Here is a 24,105-nt window from a genome sequence, read left to right on the forward strand (position 1 = left end):
AACATTCAGTGTAACATTTCAAACAAAGGAAAAAAACATATTACCACTGCTTTCCACAGAACAGAAGTATCAGCCTAGCTAAGGCAGCAGATTTTTTTTTTGTAACACAACAAAATACCCACAACAGAGAACATTATAAACAATAATTCTGGGTGACCTAAAATGAACCAGGAAGGGTTTGATGGGGAGAAGGTATCTACACCAAAACTGTTGGGATTAAAGTAACACTCAAAGCACAATTTTTCAGCTGTGTTATACCTTGGTCAGATACATCCATGTGAAAGAGAAGTCAGCTGCTCAAGACTGTGGAGTTTACAAAACCTGAAGCACAAATCAGACCAAGAGGGGACCACCAGCTCCATTCAGCACCTCCCAGCCTCACGCAGTTCAGAGATTGTGCGTAATTTAGAATTGTTTTTGTAAATTGTGGTATTAACCAGGAACACTGCAGTGAAACCCTGAATGTGCACAGTGAAGGTACCTGCTGCCATCATCACAGCCCAGCCAGAAGCATCAACAGCCATGGAAAGGCCAGCTCAGAATTGTGGTTTTATGGTCATGCCACCTAAGCACACATGAAGCCAATTCCATGTGACAGGGACCAGGGTGCCAGCAGCACCCTGAGGCAACATCCTCAGCATTCTCACTGGGAATTTTAAATACAAAAATTAGTGGAGACAAGAGCAACACATGATCTCTATTTAGGGTTGGGCTAATGTAGGGTTGGGCCCAAACCCCACAGGAAAGGAAATATTTTGTGTACATGTGTTTCATACACACACACCAATATTTCAAATCCCATACCTAAATATATTTTCTTTTTCTATCCAATTCTCCTTAAAGCAACAGAAATCACACTAACTAAGGCAAAACTACTTTGAAAGCTACCTTTAAGAAAGTAAAAGTGACTGAATTTTTTTGTTATATAAAGCCAAGGAGGAGAAACTACTCAGAGAGATTTTGTGACTCTTAAGAATTTTGGTCCAGACTGGAAAAAACTCATGTTTAGTGAGAAACAGGAAATCATGCACCAGCCAATTTTCTTCTTAAACATTTAAACACACCCACTGAATCACTGCACAGGTATCACCATCATGCCACTTCTCTGAATGACCAACTCACACGGGGAGAGAAGGCCCAAAACATGCTCATACACATGAAATACAAAAATCCAGAGAAAGGTGAAGAGCCTGAGCTCAGCACCTCTCACAGGCTGACCCTGCTGAGAGCTGACACAAGGCGTGCCCACCTCCCACTGAGGGAGGTCTCTGTGCACACCCCGCAGCAGAGCAGGAACCCAGCAGGAGCCACCCTGCAGTGACACCACCCCAGGGCTCCCAGTGGCCACACCAGCTCCTTCCCCTCACTGACAAGTGGGGCTGTACCCTCACAGCCCTGGAAGCTCAAAGCACAAATATATACAATGACTAAGCCCTCTCACTCACGATCCAAACTGACTTGAGCTCTTGGTATATTGTTAGAGGACCCTTGTTAGTGACAAGATTGCTTAAACGGAACCTAGTGGTTAAAAACAAATTCATAAATGTGAACGTTTTTGTAGTGGAAGACCAGTTCTAACTAGGGAATGAATATCTCTCTATGTGGGAAAAGAAATACATGAAAATCAAAGCAGGTGCCCCAATACTTCAATAGCTGGTATCTACGGAAGCAGGGAATAGAGGAAGAATGCAAAATACAGCCCAAGAAAGGAGCTTCATCCAGTGATGCTGACTATAAAACAATGTTATGGGGGTAGGGAGAAAAGCAACAAGTGCTTGGGGTTAGTGATCAACAACCATCCAGAAGCAGCATTCCAAAGTGCTCAAGTAGGTACATATCAACATTCAGATACCTAAAAGCCTTTAAGAATCAGGATTTCCTAATTTCTATTTGATGTAAGGCCTTCATACAGATAGTTTCTAATTAGCTTGGAATCAGTGCGTCAAGAATATCAGAATTTACAGGATATTTCTCACACTATCTCTTTGACTGTTTGGAGTCACCTTCTGTATTTGTCAGAACATATAATGCTATGTATATTTTTAAAAAATCATTAGCATTAAATGAAGCTAAAAAGTTACTGATAAAATATGGCAGTTAACACAAAACTAGCAAGCATCCTAAGGTTTCTGTTGCCAAGACAGAGATACCTTCAGAAGTTCACAGGCTTCTATAAAAGCCCAAGATACTGTTTCACTGTGAATCACAAAGGAGATTTTAAGAAGTGATGAATTTTTTTTCAGTGTCAGTGAATTATTGGCTTATTTAGAGAACATACAACTGACATTTGTATACTAATGATACACGTTATTTTTATCTCTGAAGAGTTCTAGGTGCTTCAATTGTGAAATATTTCAAAAGCCTTCCATTGAAGTTGCCTTCTGGTGTGTTTTCTTACAGTGCATAAATCAAATCTATGTGGATTCTTCTGCTGTTTCATGTTTTGTCTATCTCAAGGGGGCAAGGTAGAAAAGGGGGTAGATATTTTATCACTGTGTGGCTGGTGGCTGTGGCCTTAGTTTGCTCTTGCTGAATGGGATAAATTCAAAAGTAGCATTTTTGTAGAGTTCAAATCTGACAATGTGACTGAAATAACCTGCCAGCTTACCAACAGCAAATTCAGTGTTCATGGGTTGGGGAGGGAAGTCAGTGTAGGCAATATCCTCTCAATTCAACTAAAATAACAACAAAAATCCTAATACTAGGAGGTAGGGAATCTTATTTCATTACAGCAATTAAAGCTTCACAGTTCACATCAACACCTTTTAAAACAAAACTAAGCACATTTCTTTCTGAAGAGGTTATTTATATGGCCTTAATGTCCTGTCTCTGCTTAGATTATTTCACCCTGGTTTAAAAATATGCTATTTTCAAGATCAGAGAATACATTAAACAGGATTTAGCTGTGTATTTGTTACTTCAAAATTTTAGATGCCAGTCCACTAAGGGTAAGGCTCAGTTGCTGTACATACACCACCACCCCACTTCTGGGAGAGGGAGAAGAGATGGGAAATAACCTAGAGCATGCTACAAGAACTCAAGGAAAGCCACATGCAGGAAGAGGCCAACTGCTTTCTGTTTCTACCTTACTCCTTTCTAATTTAGACTGTAAATTCTTTGAGAAAAGGGCCATCATTCATTACACAGCACTGGGCACATGTGAGCACCTCAAATAGCCTCAGCTGCTGCACAGCCTCAGGGGTGAGTGGCAGAGACATGGTGGGAGGGACAGGGGCTGCAGGGCCTTGGTGCACATCACTCCTGGGGACACTGGGGAGATGTGACACCCCTGGTGACACCGGGGAGGAGGATGTGACACCCCTGGTGACACCGGGGAGGAGGATGTGACACTCCTGGTGACACCGGGGAGATGTGACCCCCTGGTGACACAGGGGAGATGTGACACCCCTGGTGACACAGGGGAGGAGGATGTGACACTCCTGGTGACACCAGGGACGACATGTCCCCAGGATCTCTCCCCATGTCCCTCCTGCCAAGCACCTGCTGCAGGAGTTCCTCCCTGCCTGTGTGGGCAGCCCAGCCCTCCCTCCACTGGTGCTCCAGGGGTAATTGGGAGCCAGACAAGGGAAACCACTTGTCAAATCTTTTCATTTCTATGACACTAAAACAGCCAACAGGGTCAAAGGGATCAGAGGAACAGGGCCAAAGATAAACAGCACATTACAGACAGTAAACAAAGCTCCTTATGAATGCAAAACTGTCACTTGTACAGTAACCAATATTACTATTTTTTAGCTTAAAGTGATAAGCATGTGTGCTTCATGCTTAGAAATCCCACAAATATTACAGTTCTGCAATTGCATTTAATATTGTGCTACCAACACAGAAAAAAAGCCAAAAAACAGCTAACTTAAAACACTCAGTTTACATCTATTTTTTGGTCTTGTGTGGTATCTAGTTGAAGATGGAAGCATTGATGTGCTTTTTGCCTCCTAAGAAGTGAGGCAGATGTTAATGTTACTAAGATCAGCTGTATATACCTTGAAGGTATAGACCACCTGACTCTACATGAGTCAAATACAGGAATGTATTGTCAATATCCATTAATGAATTACCAGTTGCTTGTATTTAAGTGACCATATGATTCTGTGAGAAGTATACAGTGACCTGTGTCCTGCATGCAGTGACAAAGCTTTGCATAAGCACGTCATCTTCAAGGCCAAAGGCATATTTTAATGTCACAATATCAGCAGTTGATTTTAAAACACAACACTGCCAGTGTAATTCTGAATTTCTCATCCATCTTGGAAACCACACAGCACCTCAACCATCCCACGGAGTCCAGTGTCAAGTTTTCCCTAAGGTAGCCTTAACCCACGCATCTGCCTGCAGAATCCAGCAGAAGGGGTGGGCACAGTCAAGGCTCTAAAATTTGTTCTGAAAAAGAATTTTAAAGTCTTGCCTGAAGCTTGGGTGCTTCTCAGCAGGAACTGCTTCTGCTCAGTTGAAGTAATTGCCCAACTCACTTGCAGAAGCCACACACACATTAAAATCCACCTTTTTCTGTGTTCTTGGGTCACTGATGCCATGACAAACATCTCTCCAAAGGCACAAAGAGCAAGACTTATGCTGGTTCATACTCCTAGGTTTATTCCTAATATTAATTTCTTCAGAGTGTATTAACTGTCTTAGCATTGTAACAGAAATATTTATTATCTAAAAGCTAACTGGCTTCACACACCACAGTTCACCACCCCATTAAGACATGAGGACAATTTTGGTCATACAATGACTTGCATGGAAAAGGGGACATATTTCACTGGGTTTTAACTATGATGCCAATACATAAGGCTATAAGCTCTAAGAATACCTGGCTGATGCCCCTAATAATATATCTCCCAATATTTTAAATATAAACTCATTTTAGAACAAGTTTTAATTATAGCTCTCTGTTATTGGTTGCAGAACTTTGACTCAGATAAAGATTTCTCACTAAAGTGTCACCACTAAGCAAGAGAAAAGATGCTTGTAAATCTTAGTGAAATCAAATAATTTTACTTTTTCTTCCAAGACTTGATACAACACATCAATAGTCAGTTCAATAAACCTTGAATTTATACTGATCACACACACACAAAAAAAAGTAATCCTCTAGCATCATATTTACTACAGAAATATTTACATTATGCCCCAGTTCAAGTCAAAAAAGGCAGCTGAAAAATGATAAATCCTCATGTGTACTGGAGCATGATTTTTGAAGCACTTCAGGGAAAAAAAAAAAACAAGCAGACATTCACACACACAGCAATAAGGTCTACAGCCCAGAGCAGTCATCTCAAGAGAACAGCCAAAGAGTTTCTGACACAAGGTTTACCTTATTTTGGAACCACACTGGAAACCAAGTTGTCACCAATGAATATAAGACCTCAAACTACAGACAGGCAGACTTGTTTCACAGAAATAGGAATTGAAGAGGAAAATTTTCTGGCTCCCCACATGAAGGGGCACTCACTGAAGGTGTCCCCATTCCAGTCTGTTTGGAGATTACTTGTGGCTGAGCAGGACAAAAGTGCAACCAGATTTTTGAATACTTACTTGTTATTTTTCTTTACTATAAACTGCTTAAAGGATTCCCTAAGGCTGCAAGGAAATGCTACAAGAAAGGACATTATCACCCACTGATGCCGTCTTGAATCTAAGGCCTCTGAGCAGTTCAACACTTCAGCAATTCAAACTACCAAGACTGCACACACACGTTTTACTTACCAAACCACCTACTGTCATCTCTACAACCTTAGAACTTAATTTATGATATCTACACATATAGGCCTATATACATGAATATGTGTACATTAAAAAACAGGCCAGTGACAGATAACTGGGTTATGCCACTGAACAGAAATCCTGGTAACTGAAGTATAAACTCAAGAGAAATTTACTTCAAATTAAAGATTGTAGAAAACTGCAACTGCAGCCTCCTAGGCCTGTGCTCCTTGCATTGATTCCAGGTACTGCTTACACACAGTAGTTCATCAAAAATTTCACAAGGGTCTTGGGTAGGGAAAGGGACCTCCAGGGCACAACAGCTCACAGAACTGAGAGCTGTGACAGAGGGTCTACACAGCTTTTTACAAAGCATACTAGGCTCAGATTGAACACTGAAGTTAATCTTCATCTTGGACTTCTGTAAGACATTGTTTGACCACCAGTAAAGCAAGCTGGCATCTGGAGCTAAGGACAGAGAGCTGAAAACACACTGGCCTGCTGAGAAGGCACCATGACACAGCCTACTGCATCCAGCACTGGGATCTCTCCTGTCCTATTTAACTCACTCTCAGTAGAGCTGTTCATCTCCTGTCATGGGTACCTACTCCAGCTACTTTACATTTCCAGTGAGGGTCATATTGGCCTTCAAGTGTATGTTTTCTTCTTTTTCTTTTTTTATTTTAATCAAGTCCCAAAGTTATTCTTTATAGCTGTGTTTGTATAACACAGGAGGTACTGTGCATTCAAATGGTAGCAAGTCTAAAAATAAAGATGTGAAACTGTCAACAAATAAAAAGGAATGCATTTTTCTCCTCAGCTTCCAGTCTTCAAGGCACCTCCTGCATTAACTTCCTGGGAAATAAACAAGCAGACCAAAAGTTCACTGGAAAGAGAAGAATCCGATACACCTAACTTCCTCAGAAGCACACAGCATCAAAATGAGACAAGGCTCAACCCAAACTAACAACTAAAAGCAATATAAAAATGCTGATGAGATGACAGGAATGCCATGAGATTGATGTTTTCAGCTCTGCTGACTGCAGGTGATTGTTATCACAGTGTTTTCTGATGGCCATTTGCAGAAGGCTTTGTCTCCGGGTCTCTTGGATTGTTTGATAGGTGAAGTTTATCTAATCCTGCAAAACATTACAGAATAAGGAAAAACTTAGACTCCCCCTTGTTTCATGCACACAGGCATTCAAAAGAACACAGAGAACCCAAATCCTACTCTGTGATTGCAGACTTTACATTTGCTGAAGACCAGAACTGATGTTCTACCTCCTCTAAGAATTGCTTCTGGGAAATTCCCTCAGTGTTGTTTAAGTGAGAAAATCCATTATAAGCATGGGAGATGGAGAACCCTCACTTTCCATTGCTTAAATCACAGACTCAGATGTTAAGAACCAAGAAAGACTTGCAATAGTTTACCCTATTGCCTAAAAATACCTAAATAATTACCTAAAATTATTAATTGTATTATTTTGATAATTAATTATTAATTATTTTAAACTAGAACATCTTTTTGTAAATCACCCACTGCTGATCTTAATGTCATTTGTGATGACCAGATCATGTCTCTAAACTATTTATATGTCAAATTACGTTTTTATACTACACTATTACTGATTTATCTCTGTTTCCAGCCATTTGTTCTTATTGCACAATTCTCTATTGTGAGTGCTAATTCAAGTCGCACATCCTGCCCAAGGCAAGCAGTTAAATTACTCTTTTTGAGGAGGAGGGAGATGAGGAAAGATGGCAAATTTAGCCATATTTTATTCAAAAGAGACGTGATGTCAGTCCTTCCTTGCTTGGTACAGTTTCTCTCTGAAGTCTCCTATCAAGTTCTCTAAAGTTAAGGATCAAATCTGGGAAGAGTTTCTTATTCATTTTGTGTAGACTACACTGAAGTGCCATGATGTGCAAAGTTAAACTTCTTGCATTGTTGGAAGTGGAATTCCAAAATTGACTGCACTACTAAAAAATCAAAATCTCCTAAATATTGTCTTATTTCTAGTCCTAATATGTGAATTTTTTGGTCATAGACCAATTTTGGTTCTCATTCTCTGAATTCCATGGGACAGTTTTTAACAGACATAGTTTGTGATGTACAGCACTGAAAACAAACCCAGTTTGTGCCAGGAACCTGCACATTTCAGGGTTTGTGACTCCCTGTTTGTGTCAAATCCAATGATCATTACCCTACTGTGCTTGCATTTTATGTTTCTTAATCTGCCTTCAACATCTGTAATTTTTTATTAAACACTTTATTTCTAATTATTTTACAACAATTTTAAATTAATCTTCCACGAGGATTCTGAGAAGTGCTTGGATTTTGTTTCAGCATCTCAACTCAAACAGTGAAAACTAACATCAGTAACTTCTAGATGATTCTATCTGAATCCTCAGCTACAAAGAAACACTAAAGTTTCACCATTATTCCTCTCAATTTAAATACTACTCTAGGGATCTAAAGAGAGAGGAGCTTTGTTAATTAGTAAAGATAAGACAGGGTGACAACAATAAAAAAATAAAAAACATTTTATGCTCTTAGTATCAAATGTGTTTCAATCCTTTCTTCAAGAAACATCAATGCAAAATTTGATCAAATTTTTGATTATATCAAGTACAGGCTTTACTCAGCCAGTTACTAAGGTTCTGTACATTCTGTACAATGATTTTCTGAATAGATGTTCCAAAAATGTATGACAACAAAGTTGACATCTCTGCTAACTATTTATAGGGAACTACTAGGTTGATTTAGACAAAACAGAAAGACAACCCATAGACAAGCTGAAGTTTAATGTGGAATAATTGCTCCTAGCAATGAGAATGTTTCTATGCTCTCCAAAGACTGAAAATCCAACTGAAGACCAGTAAGTACCACAGGCATATCACTGAAATCAACACTGTACCTTAGCTCTGGACTCTTCAAAAAACAACACGTTATTCATCCTCACACTTTAACTTAGAGAAATTTCCAGAAAAAAAAGTATTCTGTGAGCTGTGACAGAACTTTACCAGTAGCACATCAGGGTGTCAGTGGTGGAGAAAGGGATGGTGAAGCACAGAGTGAATTGTCAGGGCTGTGTTACCTAATGCCTTCAGGAGCTCCTCTCGCACAGCAGACGTGAACTTTCTGACCAGACACAACGTTGTCATGATAGCAAAGAGCAAGTTGTAAGATAACACAATGTAGAAGTTCCCCAGCCAGTTGAACCTTCCAAAGTCTCCAAGGAGATCAAATCTGGTGATTCCTGTTAAATTGCATACAAGATTTAGATCAAAATAATCATAACATTTTTTAGGAAACACAAAAATTTGATTCTATTACATTTACATTTGGATGCAAAATTCTTACAGATAGCACACCAGAAGACATATGGTTAAACACACAAGACAAGGTTTGTTGGTCACTATAAAACTGTAAGACACCTTTATCAAAATGTTTTTTAAATTTCATAGTGAAATGCTTGAATAATGGGAGTTGAAATGAATTGTCTATTCTAGGTAAGAACTCTTTTTATAATATCAGTAAATGTAACAAGGAAAAAATCAGCTTTAGTATGAAAACTGCTTGAAACCTCAGTTTTGATAAAATCCTTAATGATTCCAAAAAAGAATGAAATGCTCCTTGAGCTTTTTTTAAAAAAAAAACAGGTAGCAAACAGCCTTTCTGTGAGAGCCACAACATCTTACGGTAAACACTAAGCTCTAAAGTGTTCTTCCAGAGCACTGCTTTTGAAACCAAAGTTTAAAAACATCTTTCCAAGTGCAGTTTTTCTCCTGGATCCACCCACCACTACAGCCATGGAGCATTTGCACAGAAGGAAAAGAGGCTGAAAGGTGGTGCTGACAGGTCTCCTTCACAGGGCACCTCCAGCCCTGACACTTGGGCTTTGTGCTGATCAAAGGTCTGTCAATCAATAATTAAGTGATCAACATTTTTCTGAAACATGGAAACATCCACAAGGTGTAGGGCCCATGGCAGAAGGCAGAAGAGGAAGAACCACAGGTTATTCCTTTGTCAGGTGTCGTGGAATACTGCACTGAACACATGGCAGAACACTGAGATGACAGCTACATGATCATTGTCTAGAATTCAAAAGCTGCTTTATTCCCAAAAAACTTTGGCACAGATGATGTCAGAAGGAAGTGTGCCCTCACAACAGTGCAAAAGCAGGAAGCTGACCCTGTCCCAGAACTAAAATGGCAGCAGCAAATGAGGCAATCACAAAGTAGCCCTGGCTCTGAAACTCCTGAAAGCTCCTGATTTTCTATCATCTTACTTTGAAAGTATTTTGGGGCTTTTAAAAACTGACTTCAAAAGTGATAATAAATGAGGACAATTAAGGGTCAGCTGCACTTCTTCCAAGGGTAAACCTGACACTTAGGAATCTCACTGTATCTGCACACCCAAGACTTGCAAGGCAGTTATCACAATGTTAAATGATATACACACTTCTTATACTCAGCATCTGTCATTTAAATTAAAACATCGAAATTGAATTTGGTACCTAATGAAAAAATACTGAAATGAAAAGAAGTTTCAAAGGATGAAACAAAACAATCACTGATCAAAACAGCAAAAGAGGCAGGAAGAAATACTAAAAAAAGCACAGAAGGTCTTAGCACAGAAAGAAAAAAACAACTGAATTAACTGGTGAAGAGATGAAGGACAATAAACACAGAGCTGCTTTCCCACTTCAAGGCAAACAGGGTCCTCAGCATTTCCAAAGCAGCAGTGCTTCAGCCAGATTGTGAAGCCACATGAAAATTAAGAAAGTCAGGTTTGAATGTACAGGCTCCCAAAACTTTAAAGGAAAAGGAACAAAACAGGCAGAGCACTGGAGTTCTCTGGGAAAGGAAAAACATTCCTTGACACACAGAGGTCCAGAAGAACAGTGAGCCATGGAGCAGTGTTACCAGGACAAACACAAATGAACCCTGACACTTCTCTTAGAGTAGGTGGAAAAATTATTGTCCATAAATTACATTCAATTACATTCAATTTCTTCTTACAAACAGAAAAAGTCACTGCTCATCAGAAAAGTGACACATAACAGCCTGTAAACTCAAGGGAGAAAAAGGTTAAAAAGGTTTTGATGTCTTTCTTACAGAAGCAGTACCCACTCAGCCCACAAAGTAAAAAAACCCAACACTTTTAATAACTCCTCAGTAATTGAACAAAAACTTGCATATCTAGTGGCACAAATATATACACACAAAAGCTGATGAAATTTTACCAAATAAACTATTAAACAAAAACCAAATGGTAGGTTTTAGACAGCACACACAAATAAATTTAAAATCCCCATTTACTTGTACATAATACTCAAGTGTAGAATTCTAGGAAAACTTCCATACACCAGAAAGTTCAATTTTCTCTGGAATTCTTTGTTTTTTGTATTCTTGACTTGAAGAGCCTTGTTCCTAATTTGCTTCTCTGCGATTAGCAATATGGTGCTGGTGGGAAACATTTCTGAAGGGCTACTAAAAGGCTGAAAAGTTCTGGGGAAATATGAGTTAACTTATTTAAGTAAAATAACTTATTTTAGTTTAAAACTTTCCTGGAGTTCTAGAAGAATGACAGATTAGACATATCCACCACATACATATCTAATTAGAATGCTATGAAACATGTAAGAAGAAACTATTTCCATTTTTTAAAGTTGAAAAAGGTCAGTGCATGTATTAGATAACTTTTGCTTTTTCACCTTTCCCATAAGGATAAAGTCTAGTCTTTTCTCTATAGCCTAGAATCTCGCTTTTTTAATAAAGTGAAAAGACTATGAATCTGCTTAACATATTTATTTCTTTTCATCTATTCAGTGCCACAGGGAGGTGGCATGTAGTGCAACACACATTGATATTTCTGCAAAAGCACCACATGACTCACTGTACTCTAATACACTCTATTAATCCTGTTTGGACAGCTGTGACTGTGCATTTGTTAGCTGTGTGTTAATTGTTCCATCTTTTTTCTTCTTTTATTTATCTCTATGGCAAACTATTCAGGAATTTCACTTGTTAGTCTGGTTTTTAAGTGAGTTTTACCATTAATCTGTTTCCTATGAGACAACAATGGACCCAGCGTGTACACTTACTCCCACAGAATCTGGTTATTATCAACTGGTAATCTCATGGATCATTAACAATTAATTTTATTTTCTTTTAAACAAGTCTTGAATGCAGTAACTTAGTAGACACAAACTCATGTTACAATTCTAGTCTAAACAGTGATTTTTCTATGGCTCCATATGCTAAAACCATTTCACTTCTTAGACCTTTATTATACTGGTTTTATTTTAAAACTCCACTGCTTTAAATACTTGAATTACCCTTTTGCATTTTTGGGAAGTTTTACAACAGATTTTTTTAAGTTCTGGAATGCTTATTTTAAGATTCAACTCTCCAAAATGCACTGCAGTAGGTTTTTTATTTGCTATAAAAATGATTTATAATTTATTAAAATATCCCCTCATACATAGCATGAGAATATCCAGTATAATACTGGAAAACCATGAACTACTCTTGATTCAAGAGTATTTTCCCTGAAAGGAAGAGCAGCTAGAGAACTACTGAGCACACACTGCTGGTCTGTGGGCCTGAGCTCAAACTTCTAAGCTTGTACTTAAGACTTGTACAGCCTGAGGTGAAGATTTTTGTTTTGTTCTATTTAATGTTCCCAATGAAATTCACATTAGTTACAAGGATTCTGCACTACTTAAAACATGTAATAGCCTTGCAATTTAGCTTCAAGAATTCAAGCTGAAGATTACCTAATTAAAGTGAAGATACAACACATTTTTCCAACTGGTTATAACAGATTAACTACTTCAAATGCTACTGCCAATCCTTAGCAATAAAATCAGGAGTTCTTCAGTTCTGCTATGGTAGACTCCAAATTGTTAAATTTGAAAAAAGAAGTTAACAAAAAATACAAGCATGTTATTGTAGGGGAAACGAAAGTAGCCTGGTATCACTGCTGATTTAAAAACTTAATAGATGAAGAGTCATTAACTCTTTTTAAAAAGCCATTTGCACTCAGTGTTACCTTGAATTTCAGACACCAAATCCCAAATGTATTTCTTGACGGGAACTAAGCACTAATTTCACAGTGAACATGAAACTATTTCAGACTGCTCTGGACAATCAGTTTTCCTATCTTTTCATCTGACAATCTCCTGTTTTAAGAAGTTTCAAATCTGACCTTCTTAAAATAATCTATTCCCTAAAAATACTTAACATCATTTTCTTTTTAGAAAGTATGTCCTGCAGTTTCATGTACATAGATGTATGTTCAACGGTTAATGTTTGTGTAGAAACGAAGGCCACAGATACATGTTTTTTCATCTGAAAGTGATGACAAATTACATCCCTATTATGAAAAATACAGGTACAGGCTCTTCTTTTTTCTTGTTTTTTTTTTTTTTTTTTTTAATTAAACATCCTTTATTATGATATTATTTCCATTTCACTTACCCAGTGTCCTTGACATCACTGGCAAAGCAGAGCTCAGCACCAAGATTGAGACACAGTTTCCAATTATCTGTTTGAAAATGACACAGCATTTAAATGATAAACGAGATTGCTGAAGGGAACACAAAGAAAAACAGCAGTCAAGATGAAAAAGAATAATTCTTAAAAGGCACATTCTTCAAATTGAACCTAAAGCAATTTACTGTAACATATTGTTAGTCTTGCTGACTTCTGTCACTCCTCTCCACATGGTATTACACAAGACAAAAATGATTCCAAGAAAAAAATCAAATATGCATTCATGTGCTTTTAATCAAAGTGTTGTGTATGCTCAGATCCAAAATTATTCAAAACAACCATGTTGCAAAGCATCAACTGTTTACTTACTTCCTGTGAATGTTTTATAAAAGAACAATTCCATGGGCTTAGAATGGATGACTGATACATCAGCTTAAGCCTTGGATGTAACTGCTTGCAGGATTAGCACTATTTAAAAAATTACAACAAAGAGCTTCCTTTCAATTCAATGCCTGTTGTCTACTTTAAATAATACAAAAAAATTCACAGCTGTTAGATTTCTTCTTGTTCTTGTAAAGCCTTTAAAAAGAGTAATTGAAACTTTCTTTCACAAGGGATCATTTTCTTCAGGTCTAGTTCTATCAGAAGCCAAAAGGAAAAAAAGTAAACTTGAAAGTAGGTAGACATTTATACATTCACTATTTATCTCCACACTATTCCTGGTGTACTGTAAACAATCAATAGGAAATATTAAGAACAATCCAACTCTCTACTACTTATTCCTCTAATCATTCTGTGTATATACCCACTCACTTCCAACAATTTGTAGTAAAAGTATCTTATTCCATTATTTAAATTAAAAAAAAATATAGAAACAATGAAACATATTGAAAAAATAATTAAATTCAACATCTGTTTCTTGGTTACTGATCACTTTCCCATGTCAGCTGGGGGAATATTTTGCAAAAAAACCTAGGCATGTTCCTCCCAATTAGGTAAAGCATTGGTTATGCTAAAGCCAGTGCTAAATTGTAGAAAGTCAAATTAGCTTCAAATTGGACAATGCTGCTGAATAGCTGTCCTCAGTCTTAGTTTCATTATTCAAATTTGAATTACTTTGTCTTATTACTTCTAGCAACCACGTTGCTCAGATCTCAAACAAGGTCCCTGAAGTACAGTTAACACAATCAAAGTTACTCATTAGCAATAAGTTCCCTTTGAAGGAAGTTCTTTCACTTGCTTTTCTATAGCCAGTTAACAAGCTCTGCCATTCCTGGCTTTTTACAAGTGAATGGATGCCATCCAAACTAAACAGAGCACATCCTTTTTCCCACTCATTCAGCATTTTGACAATCTTCCAGTTTGTGTTTACGCAGCTTACAAACAAATACTGATCACGGCAAATGAGCCATTCAGGGCAATTACTAAGAGAGTCAGTTTGTCTTGGGTGGCAAGAAAGACAGGAGGGGGCCATGCCCATCCCAGATTGTACCTTACCTTTGTCATGGTTGTGTCATCCTTCCTGGGAGTGAAATTCTCAAAAAAACGAAGACTGTAGAAGCCGACGACAGAAGATACCATAAGATAGCTGTGAGAATTAAGGAAAAAAGGAACCCCCAAGGAATGCAAGTTTCACTCAAGTTCTCAGCAGTCTCCTAAAAGTCTTAAGAACTAAAGAAAAAAGAAACAAAAACAAGTGTTTGAGAAAGACTGACCTATCTTTCTTCTTTCCAGGCTAGTGTCTTAGTGTATTATCAGTGTCCCAGAAAACTAGACAGAATACTTGTTAACAGACTGAATTCTTTCAGAAAGGATACAAAATCAAAATGATTTCAAGTGCTGCTCCCACGAAGCCAAAGGTGGATAAGGAGGCATTTCCTATTCCAGGTCCCTACAAGGAAAAAGATACTTTGCATAATTAAATAAGATCCAAGCAAGAGTTCATAAAGTTAATTTCTACCCAGAACACAACATGCAACATCTTATAGGCAATACAGCCTTTTCTCAATTCAGTGTTTCAGGGGGGTTCTGATGTCCCACATTCCAAGTCCCCCCACCCCAAGCAATGGCACCAGCAGCTTTCAAACTGCAGTGAAATGCATTGCAAAGACAGAACTGCAAACTTCAGATTACTGATCTGCTGTAGTGCATCACTGGATCTACATAAAGCTTCTGCACTATTTTAGTAAGCACTCACTAGATGACATGTAATAAATGTTTGTGTGGGCACAGAAATGAAACCTAGAAGCAAAGTCAAGGTCAAGGCTCATTGGTTTCCATGTTATTAAAGCAAAATCTCTTACTTGCACTTCTGCAAGGCATCCAAAGCTTTACTAAAATAATAAAAATTGTAAGAGAAGATTACTTTACCCCCGATCCCTTTGGCATTGCAGTCTCATCAACCAACAGGTAAAGAATGTTGAGAGCGACTAAAAGAACTGAAAAGGACTATAAAAAAGAGGAAACAGTCTTGTTATTGAAAAGTATTCCACATTTTTAATCTTCACATTTATCCTCCTCACCAGACTCCATAATGTCCAGTTTTTGTTAAATGGTCAAGAAAAGAATATCAAGATTGCTGCTTAAACAATCTTCACTGAGAAAATTTAAAACTGTTTTGTCAAATAACCAAGGAACTCTATACTTTTAGCTGGGAAAAAAAAAAAAAAAAGAAAATTCTTACTGTCTCAGTCAGGAGCAGTATCATGACAGCTGGATAAACTAAATTCCTTTCCCAAGCAGAAGCCTTTTTCCTCCGTTCTGTTCAGAAGAGAAAAAACATAAGTCTAATACCATAGATCAACTTAGAATAAAACAAGGAAGAATCATTCAGCTATCCATAAGCTCACTATAAATATAAGTAACAACAGTATCCTGATCTGGAGCAAACATCAACCAGTTCATAAGAACATCCACCTGTACTGCTCTACAAAGCAATGGCAAAAACATGAAACCTCTCTAGAGGAAGGCTGGGGAGACAGAGACAAGCAGATTTTTCTTAGAGGCATGTTTCCCCTTAACTTTTTTCTTCCCTAGCACACAGCAGTTCCATAAAGTTTAAAATCAGCTGAATTTACAAATACACTGTTTACATGTATATTTTAGCATCACCTAAAGGTCAGAATTTCAGATATTTAAATAGTATTTTCCTCTTGTAAGGCAGGAGAGACAGAACTAACTTCACTGGACATCATTAGCATGTGCACGAAAAGATTGTTTGAATTTTACAGAAATAATTCAAACACAAAAAGGAAAGTAATGTCATCAATTAGCACAAATATTCATAAGCATATTATACACAAAAAGCTACATGCAAAGAGGTGGTACAATTTCTCTAAAATAATGTTAAAATAAGATCCAAATCAGACTCCTTACTTAATTTTTTTTTGTTGTTGGAGGGGTGCAATGATTTCATCTAACATGTTTGCAAATGCACAAATTTAGTTAAGAACAAACTGGAATCAATCAAGCAACTGCTCCAAACTAAACACAGCACCTTAATGTCATTTAGTAAACTACAATCTACATGAAACACCAGAAAGTTCATTACCTAGATTTGTTTTCTTGCTTCTCACTTTTTCAAGCTCACGTTCCAACTCTACTGTCTGGTATTCCACTGTGGAAGAGACACCTTTTAAAACAAAAGACATGATTTTCTTTTGGATGTGACTGCAAGGCACACAGTGACAATCTGGATTTAGGAAATATCACATTAAGCACTTGTGAATTTAAGCTGCAGGTGTTTCTTTGAGACTCTTCAAATACTTCTCAAAAACAGCAGAGTCTACCCAGAAGATTTCAGCATCATCTCCTGTGATCCCAGTCTGTTTGCTGATGCTGAACTTTCACACAAGTCCAATGACCAGCCATAGAGTGACAGACAGGATGTCTCAAATGCCTCATTCTTAAATCCCTATAGGATTCTGGTACCAAGATGTAAAGAATCCCCAGATGCCCTTCAGGAGCATTATTATTTAGCAAAAGTGGACCTTTGCCTTTAAAATGGCCAGAGCTCCAGATTCAGCTTCTGCCCCTCCCTCCCTTTTCCTCAGCAAGCTCAGTTTCCACACTCTGACCTGCTTGCTGATGGATCTTGTGCTCATACCAGTGCCTGCTCTGTCCCTCCATGCCAGTCAGATATTCCCACAGCCACCATGAGACCAACCTCTTCCACTTTCCAGTTCACAACATACATGTGTCACTGTTGTGCAACTCCCCATACTTTCTCCTGTACATCAGTTTAGCCCTGACAACCATAATATTAATCCCTTTTCTCCTACTAATTTTCTGCCAAAAAGCTGCTCATCAACTTTTCTTCCTATCCTTATGCAGCCTTGAGGAAACCCAGCCCATTTTCTCTCTACATCTTTTTTCTCTTCCATTCTCTTCTAACCACTCCTCTTTTCCAGTGCAAGCACAATGGGGTTTCCTTCATTGATGCCAGCTCCTCTACAAACCCTGCACAGTGTTCAGGCACTGACACAGCACTGCAATGCTGACTAGAGACCTGTTTCTGCTGTTTCAGTTCCCATCCCATTATTTCTGCTTTAGCTTTCACTATCTGCAATTACAACCTGGAAATATTCTGCCTGGGATAAGTTAGAAACTCTCCACTCACCTTTGTTCAGAAGTAAAAGGGATGAAAGTGGGGCAATCTCACCTGAAAATAAGTTAAGGGCTCATATTTTCCCTGTCTATTCCAGGCCAATTTCACTCTGCAATAACACACCATGGCAGTGACAGTTCAAGGTCTTAAACCCAAAGTCTTCTCTGCTGTTGTTTTGCTGATTTACATTCACACCTTTCACCTGCTGGTCATTCCCTACCCTCAGCCCCACCTCTGGCCATGGGCTAACCTGTAAGAGCACCAAGCTCCATGGACTTTTTTTAAACAGTCTCTAATAAATTTATAGGAGATTAATATTCTTGTCCAGGCTTTTATCTGATATCTTGATCACTTGCCTACAAAATCTAAACAGCACTTAGGCTGCTGGCACAGCAACACTACTTTGTAGTCCAGTCTCATTATTTCTTTATTTTCTGTTGTCTCCTCATCCATCCAGCAACCTCAATACAAGAAAAAAGGTGACTCTTCTTATGGCAGACTATGAAATACTGATTTTTTTCAATGCAGTCAAATCATCAATGAAACATCCAACTGTTTAAAATTTTAAATGTTTAATTGAATTAACTGAATGTTTCTTTCACTCACATTTTTGCATATAACATGCAACTTTTGTGCTTTCTCTAAACATTTATCTTGAATATCAGTGACATAATGGATAATATTTACAGGCTTCAAATACATAAATAACTCTAATCTCAGGACTATTCAGTAAGACCTACAGACACTGTTCCATTACAACATCTTATCAATTGAAGTGCGTGAAATACAAATGTCAGTTCCATTTCTCAGTGTTTTTTAAAAAATTAATCATAATACACAGGTTTTCAGAAAAAGTCTTTAAAAAACCCAAGCCAATTATCCCTATAAAAATAAGCTTTTGTAATGATGCATTTCCCCCAGAAAAGTCTAAAACATCTGTTTTATGGAATGACTAATTACTGTTAGGTGGGAAAAAGGACAGCAATAGAGCTCAGTGGGAAAAGAACATTCATGGAAGCAGCTGAACAAGAAGGAAAACTCAAGTCAACATCTGATGTTTTCTTCTTTTCTGTAACTGATTTAGGAGTCTCTGAGGAAAAGCTCAGTTCAATATATATCTATGTTTTTTTCTCCCCTCAACACAAAAATCCAGAGCTGAAAACACTGATTTCATGGGAATCTATCCAACAAATCAGCATCATCACAGAAGGTCCCTAAGACTCAGGTCAGTAGAAATTCTGAATCATATCTAAGTGCTGTTGTAGTTCCTCCTTAAAAACAGTTGCAAACAACAGGTTGCTATACAAAAGGATATTTTATGAGAGAGGCAAGGTTTCAGATGAGTCAAAAGAGTATTTGGAAAGGATGCAGCTAAATTCTTAAAAGCTCTCTAACATTAGCTTTATTTCAAACACGCACAAAGTTCAATGTCAGCGCTGTCTAGCCAATAAATCAAATTGGTAGACGAGACTTGTTTGGACTAGCAATGAAAAGTTAGAAGGGATTCTCCAAGAAAGCCACAAAGCAGCTCATTTAAGGTCAATTTAACGGTATTATTCTGTTTTTCTTCCAGCCCCGACATAAGATTTCAGTACCTCAAAGGAAATTGTAAGAGTATCTATTTGCATTCCCCCAAGGTGATTGGCAGTTCACCACCAATTAGTTCAAAATTACACTGTTACTAGTGTGCAATAAAAACAACACCTTTCATCTTTCTTACATAGGTAAGGATACCTTCAGAGCCAATAACTTTGATCAAGTAAGTATTTTTGATCCTACCCCACCCGTCTCTTTGGATTCAGGAAAACTAATAGCTGAAGGCAACTTTTTTCTTTTAATATAAAAAAGTCCCAGCTTTATTTTTCAACTGTAGGAGTGATGTGGGTACTGAAATATAATACACTGGAAACAAACATTTTCCCAAAGCCCAGTATCTCTTCAATAGATAAAAATACTGGGGTAGATAACACAATCAAACTTTCCCCTCCCTCCTCCTCTGATTTTCAGTTAGACACTGCAGACACCTGAGGAGGAAGAAAATTAGTTCCCACAAAGAAGATCTACAGTTTCACAGATAGATTTATTTTCAAATATGAAAAGCTTTACAATCATCAGGTATCACTTAAGCCTCTGCTCTGGTCCTCTTCATTTTAATCAAAATTCAACTCTTTAGTTATACATATAAATAAAGTATTTAATTTCAGAGCACTTTACTGGAAACTTGCCCAGCAGGGTTACTTAAGCACCATGGATTCCACCACCAACATGGTGGGAGAGTTGCAACAGCCATGGCAGAGGAAGTGTGTAACTGAATATATCCAGTGTGACACAGCAACAGTGACAATCTGTGTGCTAAAACACAGATTATGGCCTCTAGCATCAGAGACACCTTTAACTGATGTAATTAGCACCACCCCCATTTATACACACTTTAGAAAAGGCAATAAACATGGTAAACATGACCCTTCATAGCTCTGGCAATAATGATGTCAATGCTTCTGGCATGATTTTTTATGTATTAGAAAGGCTTCTGGAAGAGAAGAAAAAGGTTTCCATGCTCACCATAATGAGAACTGTGCTTAAATTTACTAAAAAACTACTACAAAAATCCTGCAAAGTATCTTCCTGCACATATAACACCTTGCCCCAACTCCATGCAATATGCAGTTTAGATTTTCATTTACTTTTCAGCTTAAGTCCTTTAATTTTCTCTGTACATCAACCTAGGGGTTTTCAAGCATTCCTTTTGGGGGTGTCCATGCCATTCCCTCAGCACTGAAACAGAGGGAATCCAGTTCCTCTCCTGTCTCAGGACATTAAATCCCATGTCTTTCACTGCTCAAGAGCAGGCTGATGAGTGCTCCATAGAATATGGGTGGGCTCAGCTCCACTTCTCACTGAATACCAAGCCACGTGCTGAAAGCAAATCCAGTCTCGTGGGACACATCCTAAATCCATACCCAGCTAGCAGGCACCTACAAACAGCCTAGGCTGATGGTCAGGGGTGCTCCCAGCACACATCCTAAATCCATACCCAGCTAGCAGGCACCTACAAACAGCCCAGGTCCACTCCACAACTGATATCAAACGGCAATATAAACAACTCTTGAGAGACTTCTGCAAGAAAAAGAGCAGCCAAGCATCACCTAAATAATCACATTCCCCATCTGAACACTGCTTCCAATAGATTCCTGAATAACTACTGGGACATTGCTCTGTGTTGTACACAAGTAGAATCACCATGACAACATAAAATATTCAGTAACAAATATTTTACAGTTCCCACCTAACATCAAACACACACAATGATTATCATCACCCCATCACAGCTTCAAAGACACTCACTGCCTGCACCTTTTTGTGTGTCTGTGTAAATGCACACATAGTGTGTCACTATAAAGACCTGAAAAGGTGAATGTTACTTTTAAACTGAAGTGATGGCTGATTTCAGCACAAGGAAATCACTACTCCTCCACAAATTTTGAGCCCTGGAATAAAGATGACCACCATGATCTCTGCTATCAAAGGTACTTCCCCTGACCAAGCAACTTTGAAAGGAGACTTAATGAGACCTCAAAGAAGGAAAGCTCAAGATATATGACAGAAGACTGAAAAGCAGGAGAGAAAAACCAGGAAATTTTAAAAATTAAGGCTAAAATAAGTCATCATGACACATACATTGTTGTGCTGTTTTTACCTGAAAATTCCTTGGTTTTCAAAACTGCAGTAATTGCATAAATTATGAATGGATGGCTTATCATGCAGTTAAAAGCAAGTCAGAAGATTTGTACAACATGATTTCCAGGTTTATAGAACCAATAAATTTTCCATAAGTGGTGCCTGCCTGTTGCAACACTCCTTTCTCTTCTAAGTCAAAACTTCATACTTTGCTTCATACTTCATGTTTTTAAACACTTCATAACAAAAACACCTTATCAAGAAATGCAAAATTTTAAGTAAAATTTTAAATACAGTAATTCTAAAAACATTTGTGTAATTAGTAATTTTCCTTACTTATTAATAGAATGTTTTTATTTTTTAAATTCACCAAATAACTCCTAGAATATAATAGAGTGCTCTGATTTTTAATGGATTACTACCTATGATTTTAAATAACGATCAACCAAAACACAAAAAATCCTCCAAATTAGAAACAAAAACTCATATTGCAGGAAGTCAAGCCTCTTGCTAATGTAAGTTCATTGTCCTTCAAACAAGGCTGAAATAGAGTCATTTACCAATCCAAGCTATTTTGCTGAAAGGGTGGTGGGTCTGGACAATGACTCAACTGCCTTCTCAGGCTCAGAAGATTCCCATGTTAGAGAGCTGATGAACAATTCAAAAACAAAGCAAACCACACATAGACAAGAACCAATCTTGGAAAACCTGGTGAGGAAATGTACACCTGTAACATTTGTTACAGGCTAAGATGTTTAAATTTTCTGTTTTGAGAGAAGAGGCTGACCAACAGAAACTCCTGACCAGAACCACTCTACTCTAAATACTGTATCTGAAGCAGTACCATTACAGGTATAGCATACATACCATTAAGCTTCCTCTGAATTGCTTCTTCCTCTAAAGTGATGATATACATCTGCTCATCTAGGTCTTCCAGGATCTGTATTTGCAAACAGAAACATGAACTGAGTATCAGAGACACTTGTTTTCCTGACTGCACTCACACAATCAGATTGACTTTGCTCCTGTAACCTGAACTTTCAATACACGGTCTACAACTTTACAATAGTGACACAAAAAATTCACAGATTATTCCATTCTGTTACACAACTGTATCTTTACTGTAGCAAAGTTAAAGGTTTGATTTTGAGCTAAGGATTTTATGTTCAGTTTCAATTTAAAGAGACAGAACAGAATGTCTGACCTATATTCAAACCATATCAAACATCACACCAAATTTAAACAGAAATAACTAAAGATTTTGAAAAATTGTATTAAAAAGCAACTTTTCACATAAGCCAGTATTTCATGAAAATATAAATTGCTATAAGCTAAAACAAATCAATGAAGTCAGTCTATCTCAGCTACCAGGTGCTTTGAGACTAGAGATAAAAACAGTAGGTATTTTCTTTGTATTTACAGGGTTGAACCAATTATCGAAAAGGAAAGCAAGATCTAAGTGCACCCAAATTTTAGTAACTACAAACTAGGACATGTGACACTGAAGTCACTAGAGCACTTGTATGTGGTACAAACTTCTTCCTTCCCTCACAGCATCCAGACCATGAACCAAAGAGCATCTGTGTGTAAAAAGCTCTTAAAGATGACAACTACCCACATTTCACCCATCTGTGTGTACCCCAGGAACCCTTCTTGTTACCCAGACTTTCTTTGCTCTTGTGTTCTTTGCAACTAAACTCAGAATATGCCCACATATTCAGGCACTGATAAAACACAGAAGGAAATACTGCTAATAAATATTAGTAGCATTGACATAAACAGCAAAATCAGAGAAAGTCTGTATTATTATAAGAAAAACTTGGGAATAAAACCAGGCTTTAGTGCTACATGAAAAAACAGAAATAGCGGTTATAGAAACTGATGAACTGAAGAGTCCTGTAAAAGTGTAAGCATTCTAGATGAAAGTACCCAAATACCATTCCACCTTCTCACAGGTAGCACAGGAGGACAGAATTGGGGAGCACAGGAGGACAGAACTGAGGAGCACTTACTGTTGGTTTCACCAGCAACTGACCCATAACTGTAAACATCCTCGAGAGCCCCACTGGCGTACACACTGCAGGGGAGGAAGAGCATGCAGAACAGTAATTTGTAAGTCAAAGAGCGGGTGTTTTTATTTGGATGCTTAGTGTGCTATTTCACATATCACCATTTTTTGGTTTTGAAAAGAGCAAGAGCTTAAAGCTCCAACATGAACTTTCAAGCACACTGTAATCATACGATTTTGATCAAGACAAGCGTCTCTCCCCTCAGAGCTTAACTGTGACTTTTTGTCAACAAGGAACACCATATAACTGGAGATCTTAAACCTGCTCAACTAATTAATTAATTATTCAAATCATGTGGCACCTGAGGCTATGTCTTCACCAGTAAACTCAGCAGTGCCAGGATGCATTCCTGGGCTCTAAGACTGGATTGCCTACACCAGTAAATTGCTAGAACTATTCCTGGCATGATTTACCCTGGGCCAGTTAACACGTTCCCAAACAATTCTCAGTGCAGTTCTGGAGTTGAGGCAGCCCAGGGACCATTATCATGAGCCAAAGCTGCACAGGCACCTGCTAACTGCAACA

At 37.9% G+C, this 24,105-nt stretch overlaps 1 protein-coding gene across 6 annotated transcripts in view; it reads right to left on the minus strand.

Moving 5' to 3' along the window:
• Positions 1 to 24,105, minus strand: part of LMBR1 (limb development membrane protein 1) — a 69,548-nt gene continuing 45,443 nt past the window's right edge. For all 6 annotated transcript variants that reach the window (XM_058824887.1, XM_058824878.1, XM_058824916.1 and 3 more), the window contains 10 exons: positions 23,524 to 23,588; positions 22,379 to 22,451; positions 16,778 to 16,858; positions 15,911 to 15,987; positions 15,598 to 15,675; positions 15,045 to 15,118; positions 14,725 to 14,815; positions 13,213 to 13,279; positions 8,823 to 8,984; positions 1 to 6,863 (listed from right to left, as the gene is read on the minus strand). In XM_058824887.1, the coding sequence (XP_058680870.1) occupies positions 6,781 to 6,863; positions 8,823 to 8,984; positions 13,213 to 13,279; positions 14,725 to 14,815; positions 15,045 to 15,118; positions 15,598 to 15,675; positions 15,911 to 15,987; positions 16,778 to 16,858; positions 22,379 to 22,451; positions 23,524 to 23,588 (851 nt within the window). In that variant the 3' untranslated portion in view covers positions 1 to 6,780. The remainder of the gene's footprint in view (positions 6,864 to 8,822; positions 8,985 to 13,212; positions 13,280 to 14,724; positions 14,816 to 15,044; positions 15,119 to 15,597; positions 15,676 to 15,910; positions 15,988 to 16,777; positions 16,859 to 22,378; positions 22,452 to 23,523; positions 23,589 to 24,105) is intronic.

Source organism: Ammospiza caudacuta, chromosome 1 (genome assembly GCF_027887145.1).
Source record: "Ammospiza caudacuta isolate bAmmCau1 chromosome 1, bAmmCau1.pri, whole genome shotgun sequence".
Taxonomy (NCBI): domain Eukaryota; kingdom Metazoa; phylum Chordata; class Aves; order Passeriformes; family Passerellidae; genus Ammospiza; species Ammospiza caudacuta.